Here is a 13,930-nt window from a genome sequence, read left to right on the forward strand (position 1 = left end):
GTGATTGTATGAATTCTGGATGAATCTTGTTCGGTTTTCTCTAGCAGCCATGTTATGTATGTCTATGGGAAAATTGCTAGTACAAGGTGTACCTGTGGTGTATTTTCAGGATCTAGGATCTACTACATATGATGCTGTTTTCTTCCACCTTTTCATTATTACAATGCCATATTTTTCCTAGAATCACAGTCTGTCGTTATGCACTCTTTCTGTAACATTATCCATTTGGTTATAATATCAATGGTATAGTTGCAAATTAGTGCTTGAGCAGCAGCACAGTCAACTATATTATTTAAGGAATGTTAAGTCAATTTTTTTTTGCTTTTGTGCCAATCTTTCTTTCTTTCTTTCTTTCTTTCTTTCTTTCTTTCTTTCTTTCTTTCTTTCTTTCTTTCTTTCTTTCTTTCTTTCTTTCTTTCTTTCTTTCTTTCTTTCTTTCTTTCTTTCTTTCTTTCTTTCGCACACAAAAAACCCCCCAGTTATTTTGCAATTAGATTTTCCCCAGACACGAGGAGGGTGTGCCTTTATTATAAATTAACATATTTGTAAATGTGTTTCTGAAAGGGGTTCATTCAAGATCTGAAAATTGCCTAAGGGCCATACCGTCATGGGAAGAAGGAAAAAAACCGAAAAACTTCCTGGTGAAATATTTATAGTATTAATGTCCACACTTGATCAGTGGTTAAAATTTTAATCAGCTTTACTTGTTTCGCTGGCTCGAAAGAGCTTTCGTTTTTTTTTTTTTTTTTTTTTTTACGTGTGGAACGGACAGCTGTGATAAGAATCTCTTAGGCTTCTCACACTTATGTTATCTTAATGTTATCTGTTGATTTACAGACCAAAACGTTTGGTGTTTCAGTACAAGAAATTAATAATTGAAGACGATTCACTGCTTTTGTTATGTTATGTTAGTATGGAGGTGTATTGTTTATGCTGGGAGGTATAGTGTTGGGTTTCATACTACAGCGCAGTAATAAGATAAACCTGCAGTTTCAGTACCACTGTTGTGAGCACTTTTATGTGTTGAACATTGTGAAGAGAGAGCCCTGGACAATATCTCTTCCTATCCATTTTCACTTATGTAACTGGTGCAAAACGTCATACCTCACACTTTTTTTTTTTTTTTTACCTGTGATTGAATAAGGCTCCTTGTTGTATCACATGCCAATTTTAGATACATTTTGTTATCACCACACTGTCTTATTAATTCTAAAACATAAGCAGCTGCATACGATGCAAAACAAGTAAAATAGCATTTCTTCATGAGCAATACGCTAGACTCATATTTTACATTATCACTACAGTCGAGCATCTGCCTCCCTGTTTGTAACATATTTGATTTATAGTTTTGGATGCTCAGACAGATTAAAACATGCCTCGTTCTCTCAACATTAACAAGTGCTTTCAAGTTTGCTTGACATACCATTTAGATATTTACCTTACCACACCCTCCATAAGTTCACTTTAACTACCACCAAGGATACTTCGCATAAGCAACGTACCCTTTTGTTTAGAGACTGCGGTATTATCCTACCAAGACAACTCCTTGATTCTTTGAAATGTCACCAGTGTCACGCCTTGGGCAAAACAATCTTTCTGAAAGTATAAGTTAAGCTACTCTGTGACTTACATTAATGGTGCTCTTCTGTGGTTTTTCAGTTTAGTGTTGCAGTTACTTTCTTTAGTTTTTTTTTTTTTTTACTTTCTCAGTTTAAGTATTTTCAGCACTGCAATACAATTTTTTTCTCTTAAAATCAATGCATTATATTTTACTCAATATTTTAGAATACTAAATTATTTATAATGTGCCATTAAAATCGCTTCATGTGCTTGTGAAACTGGCAGATGAGTGAGAATGAACCTTATACCTTATGTTTTTGTTTTGTTTTCCGGCTCTGAGCTTTGAATCAATGGCAGTTTTGAACAATGAGCCAAATGTGATTACTCTATTACAGTTAACAAGAGCCAAAACGCTCAATGCCATACTACTGACAGAGCATGTTTGGTGTCATTCTGTGACATGTTTGTCGTTTTGAAGCATTGTAAGCCTGACTGCTTTGTTCGCCGAATATGTTTAGATTTGCTCTGTTCCTTTATCATAATGTACCTGTTCATGACTTGGGCCACTAACCAAAGAGCAAACCAAAAAAATGTAAAGGGTTTGTGTAGTATGTTGCGCGGCGGACGAGAGAGACCAAAACGAATCTGTTGTCAGTAGATCTTTTTCGTCTCATTTCCCAGCATCTTACTGTCATTTATTACACAGACTGGCGTTAAGCTGAAAAGTTTAGTTGAGCTAATGTTTTACAGTGAGTGAAGCTGTAAGCTTTAGCTTTTGAAGAACAGACTTTGGGTGTTGTTTTGTGGTCTTTAAAGAGGTGATGGTACAAACAGAGATGTTTTGTTGAGGACGTTGATTGAACTGGTGCCTTGCTATGAAACATAGGCTACACTACCATTTGGGGTCAGTACGATATTTTTTTTATTATTATTTTGAAAGAAATTTTTATTCAGCAAGGATGCATTCAATTGTTCAAAAGTGACACACTGAAGACATTTTCTAATGTTTCATATTAGAAATGCCATTCTCTTACACTTTATCAAAGTCCTGAAAAAAGTCACCACTTCCATAATTTCAGCAGCACAACTGTTTTCGACATTGATAATAATAAGAAATGTTTCTTGATCACCAAATCAACATATTGCAATGGTTTCTAAAGGATCCTGTGACACTGAACATTCAGCTTTGCATCACTAAATGTCATTTTACAGTATACAAAAAAGAAACATTTAAGTTTTAATAACATTTAATAACAATATTCCTGTTTTTACTGTATTTTCGATCAAATAAATGCGGCCGTTGTGAACAGAAGAGACTTCTTTCAACATTTGACATTTAAAAAAATCTTACCGACCTCAAACTTTTGAATAGTAGTGTACGTGAATCACTTACTCAGCAGGTCATTGTATTTTTTTTTTTTTTGTTGCCGCTCAAGATTATGGGAATGAGATGAGGGGTTCCTTCAAAGAAGGTGGAAATGTTTGTTATTTTTGGATGCGTCAATGTTTCAGCCTGGTCTTTTGTATACATACTGAACTAATGGTCATACACAAAAGCAATATGCCTGCTAGATCATAATCACAATATGCAGTAAGGGTTCTTTTTTCATGTCTTTTTTTTGTTTCTATGGGGAAACATCCCATTTGGAGGGGACTGATATGCATTGAAGCAACAGAGATTTTCGCATCAGAGTCATTATGCAGTTTTGACTGAAAGTGAATATGCTGAAATAAAATGGGACAATCAAAGAGCTTCACAATATGGAAGCTGCCTCTTAAAATAAGTTAAAAAAAATCATGTTTTCGTTAGTTGGTTTTTGCTTGGCTATAATCTCATCAGAATAATGATGCTTTCAGGTTAGCAGATCGCTGTATTATGTATATTGTTTGGTCTAGAGAGGGGAAATATGCATGCCGGCCCACCTATTGTTCAAGTAGAATTGCATGGTGACCTCCGCGTTGTAAAACGAAACTACAGATGACCTTTTTTTTGGTCTTAAGACTTGAAAGTGATTTTCATTTATAGCTATATCTCTTTTGTGATATTTCACCTGGCATGCACTTAATGACCCTTTTTTAAACAATAATCAATAAATGTATTCCATATGGGATTAATTGACCATGTAATACTCCCAACTTACGGGACGCATAAGGCCTCAAATATTTTATCGCTTGGGATGCGTTTCCCCTTTAATGGTGCTTTACGACCGGTCAGGTTTCTTTTCAGTTTTTATGTGTAAGCAAAAAGATGATGTTAAATCGGTGATATGGGGTTAAGGATTTTTAACGAACTGTAGTCATACTCCGCCAACTGACCTAGATACTCATGGTCCATTTTCACTCGCTTTGTTCACATAAAACCAGTTCAGTTTGTGCCATGCACAATCATCCAAAAAAAAAAGAAGTGTTTACAGGGAAGGCTGTTGGACTACTTTTTGATTGTGCAGCTCGTCCTTTTTAACTGTTGAAAACTGTTGACTTACTTCAGGTAGTTTATGAACACTGAGCTAAACCTAGAGATATTGAAGAAAAGGAAATCTTGAAGTCTTCCATCGGTTCTACACTTCCAACATGTATCCACTGTGTGATATGCAAAAGCAATAACCTTTGTAAAAGCATTTTTTTTGTTTCCTTTGGTGTCTTTCTGCCTCAGATCGCAGGAGGATCGTGTCTCAAAATGAATGCGTTCAGGATGTCAGGGAGCTGAGGTCATTCATGATGAGGAGCTTTTTTTATATACATTCTTTTATGTGAAAACTTGGACAGGTTGGGCAAATATGCTTCTACAGTGTGGTTTGTTTTTGCGGTTACAACAGTCCACGTTCTATTTGTACTTCATTTACCTGACACCGCAGTGTCAGTGGTGAAAAGTCACATCTTTTTATTTGATTTTATTTCTTTTTTATCCATGGCAAATATGAAAGGGATCTTTGAGATATGTAACCTGCCGCTATGGTGTGTGCTAAAGATCTTCTTTCTTCATGCGTCGAGATTAAACAGCCAATCAGAGGACTTCAGCAAAATTAACTCAAACTCTTGTTCTCTCATGTATTCGGGACATTGCAAAAAGTTAAAAAAGTAGAACTCAGGGTTTACTAGTATTCAGAAAATGCCATTTTGGATGCGCAGTGATCTTTGTGTGCCCAAAACTAAGCTTGCACTTTTACTTCAGGTGGGGAAACAATTCCTCAGTCATTGGTTCCCAAAACAGTCTGCCTCACTGGTGTAGTATGATGCACCTAAATGTTTCCGTTCTTGCTCTTCCTGAATGCATGGGACGGGCGCGGGGTTTCACAGCTGAGGAAAGCAGATCTTTAGCTCTCGTCGTATCAGTAGCACTCTGTCCAACCTTCTGTTATCCACTATTTGTACAACCTCACAACCCAACTGTGAACCTCAGAACTCTACTGTTTTATACAACTATGAAGTACATGAAGCTAGCTGACGCCGATGCTGTAACAATTAACTCGCCATTTATGAATTTTATTTTATAGCATGAAATATAAAAGTATATTTATTCAAATTATATATTTTACTCATAATCATTCTGTGCTGCTTTTTATTTTCGTTCTTAAAGCTTGTATATTGCTTTTTTATGATACAAAGAAATGTCAATAGATAAAAAAAAAATGCATTTGTTTGTACAATAAAGATGCTGATTTGGCAAAATGTCTGGAAATCCTTGCTTTGCTCATTCTAGGAAAATATGCATTGCAATTTGTGTGTGTTTGTGCATTAATGCTGATGTCCACTAGATGGAGCACATGCACTGAAAAAGTAATAATAATAGGCTGGAGCTTAATAAACCCCACGCATATTCATTTTAGAATAAAACATTCACTTTTCAATAATGCTGTAACACTTTTTTGTTATTCTAATTTAGTTCAAAGTTTAAACTTTTAAAATTTAAATATATTAAAATAATTATATATTGTAAGTGTATTGCAAATGAATACATTTTAAAAGAGCTATGTAAATTCTGTGTCAAAATTCAATGCAATTGAAATTTACAGTTTATTGTCCCTGAGGGGACATTTGTCTTGACTCCATGGTGTGATCTATGAATGATCAGATGGACTACCAGCTGGTGGGGACAACACTGACCTGCTGATCAATCTGGTTAGAGCTGGCAAACCACATTGGACCAGTAACAAACCAGCTGCCATGTTCCAAAATCCAGACTGGCCACCATAAGCTGCTTTGATATATATTTGAATGCAGGGACATAGATTTAATTCAAAGTCCTAAATCACGTTTTTATAGAAATAAAAATAAAATAAAAATGTCCCACTTCACATGCAAATAAACATAAATAAGAAGTTTAAGTGAAAACCAGTGCACATAGCCTAACTGTTCAAATGTGTATCATTATGACTCTTTGTGGTAGGCTATCACAAAAAAACTTAAAGGCTAAATTATAAGACTTTTAAAGATTGTAAAGCTTATAGGCGCAGTAAATAATAGCATATCAAATATCTCACAATAAAAATTATTTGAAAAATAAAAAAATGAAAAACAAACACTACATTTCGTCAAGGGAAAAATTGTATAAAAATATGTCCACACATATTTCCAACGCAGAGTGCACAAAACAAAGAGACATATATTGACCTAATTAATGATTGGTTATTTAATTATAGTGTGACGCTACGCGATTGGTCAAAGCTTCTGTCCATCAAACGTACAGCACTTCCTGATGTCGATGCCCAGCTGTTGGCGAATGACCCGCATCTCCACCATCAGGCTGCATCGTGTCTACACACAGGACTGCCCTCAGCGTTTGACATCATACCTGCTCAAAACACGCTGCTTTGCCAGGACAACGTCCATGTATGGAGTAGAATAACTGAAATAGGCTTAAATAGTCCAGTGGATGAGAGGGAATCCTTTCAAATTTGATTTTTTGTGTCCTTAAGGTCGTGCTGCAGTACAGACACATACGCTTTGCGTTGAGCCGCGCGTGCATCTCAACCGCGGACGAGGACAGTGGCGTATTTCCATTGACAGGTGAGTTGTATTGTACGTGCCGTTGGCATCTGTATCTCTATCTGTACAGAAGATGAAGCCCAAAATGAAAACGGTATCAACAGGGATGGCGTTGCGTCACGGGGGGGTCGTCTGCCTGTCTCCAGCTGGGTACCACACTGTCAATATGATGCATGACGCCATTACATCTAAAACAACGTGCTTCTGCAGGATGCTCGGTATTTTGTTCAGATGTTATGATGCCATTTTGCTGTAAGGATACTCTTCTATTTGGTGTCTTATGCAAACTGGAGAATGGAATAAGATATTTTTATGTGGTGTCTCATCAATATTTAGAATTATGCTCTGCCAGTTAGACCAGCACTGTGATATGATTTAAACAACCATTATAAATATGAATGAGAATCACAACAATACAGTAACTGACATTATGACAGACAGCTTAACCAATCAAATACTCTATGATTCTGGTGATATGTAGGCTTTTTATTTTATTTTATTTTATTTATGGTATTTTCAGAAAGAACCAACCTACTGTGTTTGGTTAAGTGGCTGATGTTTTGTCCTGGAGAGACTGACTTTGGAAAGCACCTGTATTTACAGTAGTTCTACTTTCACACTGGCATTGTGGAAAGTGCTGGAGAGTCCAAGGTACACATTGTAAATATAGATCTAGGTTATGTATATTTTACAAATATTTAAGATTATAGTATTGTGATGAGCGATTAGCCTCAATATAGCAACTTATTATTAGAATATTAAAAAAAGCAACATACTATTTAAGTTATATGTTCAACTAAAACTGATTTGCTGCCTGGGAATTCATTATCTGGCGATGACGGAATGATTTCTGAAGTAATGGTATCGGAAGTAAACGCACACACAGTGTGTTATCTAGTTGGCGTGTGTGGATTATTTTATTACATTCATATTTTAGTAAATGAATTAACAAAAGTTGCAAATTTCCCATATATGCACCTTTCTGGCACACACTGCACTTCTGTCTTTTTGCAAAGGCTAATAAAATGTCACTACACACATTCTGCAGCAGTGGATCTTAAATCAAAGGCCTCCTATATAAGCTAAGAGATTTTCTCCAATATTTCGGCTGTAATTATAAAAAGGAACTGGCGAGTGTTAATAGTTCAATTAATTAACCATTTAAGATGAATGTAATTTAACAACAATAATAATAGTCATCCTGTGGCCTCTTTGGAAGTTTGCTGAGGCCCTCTAGTGGACCCCGGCCCCATGTTGAGAACCACTACACTACCGAAATTGTTTGTCAGTAGCTGAGTTAAGTAGAGTGATCCAATTTATTTTTTTATTTTTTAGTTATACAAATAGCTGTAAATAAAATTTGTAAAGTTATATTGTGGTTCAAATACACAGTTTGTCCAGAAAGGTTTGTTACATACCTTTTGGTGTAATAAGAATGAACAACTTCATTACATTATATAATTCCTAATGTGTAAGTAGTTTATGTAGCCTACTCTCAAATAGTAAGAAATGTATAAATATTATACTTATCTGTTAAAGGTAAATCTTAATAACTTTAGATGAGTTATGAATGTCAAATTTACTTCTGCAGAGATTGTAGAATTAATTTATTCCATTTGCATTTAAATTCTTTGGCACCTCATGTTTATTTATTGCATTTAGTTCTCTCCACTTTACTTATTGTACTTATCTTACTATCTTTTCATCAAATTCATCAAATATATTCATCAAATATCCTTCACCACAGTCATTTCCTTTAAATTGCTGTGTATTGCTCCCGTACTGGAGTTGATGGCAAACCTTGAAGATTGTGCTAGTGAAGCCAAATAATCTGCTATACTATATTTTGTTGTTTGTTACGCCTCCGTGAAATCTGCTGTCTACTGCAAGTGCTGATGAGAAAATCTGTTATTGTTTCAGGAGCAACCCATGTTTTCTGTTTGTTTCAGACCTTAGAGTTTTAGCTTGACTAGTATTGACAAGGTCATGGGTTCAATTCCCAGGGTGCACTGATATTGACAAAATGAATACCTTGAATGCACTGTAAGTCACTGCCTGTCACATGAAATAAATGCATTGTTTAGATTCATACTCTTTCTAGGCTACTAGAGAAAGAGAGATGTACAATACTGCAGGCTATGGAGTCAGAGATAAGAAACATTGGCAATGTTGAACATGTCGGACATCCAATGTGGCAGATTGTTGCCTGCAGACTGCTCTGCTCTGCCCTCATGTGTATAATATAAAAAATATGAACAGTGCACACATTACAGCTCTTTCTGTTGCCATAGAAACTATAGATGTCTCAGCTGCAGGTGCTTCAGCTGAATCTGTCTGAATCACACTGTGAGTCTTGTTTCCAATAACAATTTTATTTATTTTAATATATTTTTTTCTAAGATGGTTATTTGAGCTATTTTGAGTAGTTTTATTTTTGTCTTTTAGTGACATAATACAGAATAATGCGCTTGATATTATTATTATTATTATTATATTATTATTATTTTATTATTATTTTGTTTGTAACTTATACGTTTATATTATATTATTATTTTGTTTGTAATTAATCGTCAGCACAAAATTCATGATTGTTACAGGCCTAGTTATATATTTTCCTAATACTAATTATCGCAATAATAGTGACTTCTATTTATCATACAATATCAATACTTCTATATAATGTTGATCATTATGGTCATGATTAGATACCATTAGATATGATTAGATGTATTGTAAAGGGTTGCCATATAGGGATCTATCAGCCACCATATCGGTTTCGGCCGATATATATATATATATATATATATATATATATATATATATATATATATATATATATATATATATATGTATATATGTATATATATATATATATATATATATATATATATGTATATATATATATATATATATATATATATATATATGTATATATGTATATGTGTATATATTATATAGGTATATGTATAGGTATATGTATATGTATATTAAAATATGATAACTTTTTTAAATTGTATTGTTACCATTATCAATCCAATAAGACATTTTGTCTGATATCTTAAAGCCACTAAATAATGGATTATTTTATGTTATGCATGGCATATGCAGTTTTATTCTTTATTCGCAATTATGTTGTCCAATGACTTGTTTGCATTATTTAGGCATAGTTTTATTTATTTGTAAGGCAATATATATATATATATATATATATATATATATATATATATATATATATATATAAGGAAAGTTGGCCATAGTAGTGTGAAATTAATTTTAAAACTTACACTGGTTCAAACTAGGCTACTATACTGTATATGTTTGATTTATGTTGAAGTGCTTGGGACAGGGCTTTTAATTGTGAGACATGAGTTTTTGTAATCACTAATCAGGCTCTCAAAAACTATTAACATTTTGGATTTAGATTTATCTGTATATATCGGTTATCGGCTTTCAAATATAAAGAATTATCAGTATCGGCCAAATTGTTTATATCGGTGCATCCCTATTGCCATAGTTAGTGAAGTTAGAGTAACTTAAAATGATCTTTTTTTGCCACTTTTATTGATTAGAAGGTAAAAACAAGACAGAGAATTATGAGTTGAAGATGTCCACATGACCACTACAGGCTTCAAAAATAGTTTGCATTGACCTTTCCTTTAGTTTTAAGCCTAGTTCTTTGCACAGCCAGTCCATCTTTTCCAGCTCACTGCTTATGCTGAGCACATCAGCATTTATCATCAAAAATGCAGAAGGTGTTTCAGTGGGAATTCTGTAGTTTCTCTTCACCACCAGTGAGAAGCCACCAGGCAGAGAGTACTTCACTGTACTGGTCCTGGTTCAGCTGTCATACATCTGGATCTGGGCCATTTTCAAGAAGTTCTTCATGGTCATGCTTTGCATTTTATTGTGGGTCAGAGGGAGTTGGAGACGCTTTGAGAGACGTGACATGATGGCACATGGGTCACTCAGTTCTGTGTATGTTAGAGACGTGTCTGAGGATGTTCTCTGAACTTGCCTTTTGCACATTACTTTCTCGGGATGCTTATTGCTTGATGTTTCTATTAAAATAGCACCTGTTGCTGATCTCTCTTCTGGTGATGAGTTGAGTATTTTGCTTTTCTTTTCTTCAAAATGTTCATCTTCTGACTTCTTTATGTCACCTGATTGAAAGTGATTAAGCTCTCGTTCTTCTGCCAGGATCAGTCCCCACTGGCCATTATGCTGATTCAACCAGGTCTGTGTAGAAGCCAGTTGGAAGCTGTCAGTATCGTAGTAGTACTCTACATCTAAGGTTTCCCAAACACTGCGGACACCCATTTCCCTGAGGCGTTGCTCTGTCTGCACTCCCAGCTCGTACTCCATCTTCACTGGAACCTGCATGGTGTCTTCAAACACTTTGAGGATTCCATCCGCTGTCATTATGTTTAGAAACATCTGTTTGAATTGAGAATTTGGGTTTTAGCTTCACTTTTTTGTTAGCGCCCCAAAGTCTTCTTTTTTTTTTTTTTTTTGACTGGAAAGTCTGCAATACTTGCAATATGCAATATTTGCAATACTGCAAAATACTGATGGTGTATGTGAAAAACCGAGATCAAATTCAATTACCCAGAGGGATAATTCCAGATAAATAAACAGAACATATGAATTAAATGTCTAAGCTAAGCTAAAATAAGAGTCTAGAATTTAGGCTCTAGTGATTTTAGTGTAATGACATACTTGTTTCTAAAATGCAGTATTGAGTGGTGAAAAATGGGAGACCCCCTTCAAGACCCCTCTACTTCATGTCATGATCCTGAATTCCATGTCATAGTTTATTTTGTTATAATGACTAACAGATTATCTTTTAAATACCTAATCTGAAACAACATTTAGGCAAATATTCAAAACAAATCTTAAATTCTATTTATTGCATCAAGTAAGTTACCTTACCTGCAGGTAAGTGTTCCACCAAACAACAATCCAAAATGTTTTGTAGGTTATTCTTTAGCTGATGCTATCTTATTAGTTGTGTTGTAGTTACAGTCTAAGTCTATGGTTACAGTGGTAAGATGCATTGTAAGTAACAGTGCACTTTTTGATTTCTTCTCATCAATGAATCCTGCAAAAATGTATTGTAGTTTCCACAAAAATATTAAGCAGCACAACTTTTTTGCTGACTCAACATTGATAATAATAAAAGTATAGTTTTGAGCACTAAATCAGCATATAAGAATGATTTCTGAAGGATCATGTGACACTGAAAACTGGAGTAATGATGCTGAAAATTCAGCTTTGCATCACAGGAATACATTTCATTTCAAAATATAATCAGAATCAGAAAGAGCTTTACTGCCAAGTATGTTTGCACACACAAGGAATTTGTTTTGGTGACAGAAGAAGCTTCCAGTATACAGTCACAACAACAGTACACAGATAGTCAAATAAAGATATGTGAATAAGATACACTTACTGTGTGTGTGTGTGTGTGTGTGTGTGTGTGTGTGTGTGTGTGTGTGTGTGTGTAAATTTGTATGTACAGGTGTGCAATGTACAAATAGAATAGAATAGAAGCCCCTTTTTCACAGACTGGATGTATACTATTCTTGGCAGGTGGACAGGGGAGCACCAATAATCCTCCCAGCAGTCTGAACCGTCCTTTATAGTCTTCTGATGTCTGATTTTGTAGCTGAGACAAACCAGAGAGTTATTGAAGTGCAGAAGACTGGCTGAGTTGAACTGAATCAGCAGCATCTGTGGCAAATTGAACTTACTCAGCTGGCGAAGGAAGCTGAACCTCTGCTGGGCCTTTTTCTCAATGTGATTGTCTCGTGCACTGCAGGTCCTGAGAGATCCCTTCATCGAAGAAATCAGGACAGAAGTGGTCGAAAGTGGATATAAGAGACGGATTAAAACACCAGGTGTAAGGAATGTGTCTCCCTCGTCTTCTTGCGATCTGATCAACCAAAATGCCTCTTAATATCAGGTGTAAACAGTGCCCTTGTCTTCGTTTTCCTGAAACACATCCCTGAGAGTGAGAGTGGGGGTGCTGGAGGTGTTGATGGTTGTGCAGAGAGCGTCAGAGTGGGTCTGGGGTGTGAGATTGAGATTTTTAAATCTGCAGTAAAACTCATTCAGGTCATCAGCCAGTTGTTGATTCCCTGCAGAGTTGGGGGATGGAGTCTTGTAGTTTGTCTTTCAGGCCTTTCCAAACTGAAGCAGGATTGTTGGCTTTTTAGAGTAGCTCCTCTTAGCCACTCTAATCTCTTTTGTCAGTGATTGTACAAGATCTTGTCCCGATTCCTATAGGGATCTTCTTTTGCCTGGCGAAGCTGTCTGAGTTTCGCTGTGAACCATGGTTTGTCGTTGTTGTATGTTAAATAAGTAGGCTACTGGTAGAAATGCACATATCCTCACAGAAACTGATGTATGATGTGAGACAATCTGTGAGCTCATCCAGATCAGTGGCAGCAGCTTCAAAAACACTCTAATCAGTGCTCTCGATCTCGAAACAGGCTTGTAATTCCCACTCTGCTTCGTTGATCCATCTCCTTAAAGTCCTTAGATTTAAGTTTCTGCCTTTAGGCATGACCGCGGGAACTAGGGTCGACAGCTGTTTCACTAATTTTAAGAGCACCCTCCACCTTAATACAATTACTCTAAAGATTATTTCGTTTTATATGTTGTCGAATATGGTTTTATGAATTAAAAAAACTAGAAATCCATATATCAAAAGCCGATCTCGCATGGAGTGAGTGACGTGACTATGCTGGATTAGGAACAGCATCTCAGAACTCATTTGACGCTTATTTAATGCATGTTCACTCAGACATCGGTGAAAACTAAATACAGATGCATTAATCGGCATTAAGGGGCTGCTCACACAGAATGTGTTTTTCCCTTCCATTCTGCTACTTTTCCATTGCTTTTCTGTGTGAACGCACTAGCCGTGTTTAACCGTGATTAACTCGCACATGACACAGCGTTCTAAAAACGCATCGCTCAAGTTAAAATAAGTTCAACTTAAACACACCTCGAGACCTTGCGTTTCCCCCCGTTCCACTGCTTGTGTCTTGCGTTTTTGCTTTGAAATGTTTTGCTTTCTTTGTGAACCGGCACTATCTCCTGAGAGAGTATCATAAGGTAAGATGCAGATTTTTGTGCTGTGTTTGTAAAATGTATTTTGAGTTCTGAGCGTTCTCACATAAAACGGTCCATTCATTTGTATGTTCATCATCTTGTTTGGGCTGTTTAATATTAGGATTTTGTTAAAAATACTCTACCACAGCACCGCCTCATAATATCAAGCCCCACCCCCAGCACCCTCCTGATAAAATATGTTCCCGTGTCAATGCCTGTAGGTAGGGAGAAGATGAACCAGACAGTGATCAGAGAGACCTAAAAGCTG

At 35.8% G+C, this 13,930-nt stretch overlaps 2 protein-coding genes across 2 annotated transcripts in view; one reads left to right on the forward strand and one right to left on the reverse strand.

The window, feature by feature from the left end:
* The first annotated feature begins 6,229 nt into the window (after positions 1-6,229).
* Positions 6,230-13,930, forward strand: part of ralgps1 (Ral GEF with PH domain and SH3 binding motif 1) — a 116,151-nt gene continuing 108,450 nt past the window's right edge. The window contains exons 1-2 of the mRNA XM_084388481.1: positions 6,230-6,390; positions 6,477-6,567. The gene's annotated coding sequence lies outside the window, so the exon portion shown is untranslated. The remainder of the gene's footprint in view (positions 6,391-6,476; positions 6,568-13,930) is intronic.
* On the reverse strand, positions 10,138-10,965 carry LOC311279045 (uncharacterized protein; the record flags this gene model as incomplete). The annotated part of the gene is given in 2 exon segments (XM_084390276.1): positions 10,138-10,383; positions 10,387-10,965. Coding segments are annotated over 2 exon segments (825 nt in total).

The sequence above is a fragment of the Rutilus rutilus genome (genome assembly GCF_951802725.1).
Source record: "Rutilus rutilus genome assembly, chromosome: 19".
Taxonomy (NCBI): Eukaryota; Metazoa; Chordata; class Actinopteri; order Cypriniformes; family Leuciscidae; genus Rutilus; species Rutilus rutilus.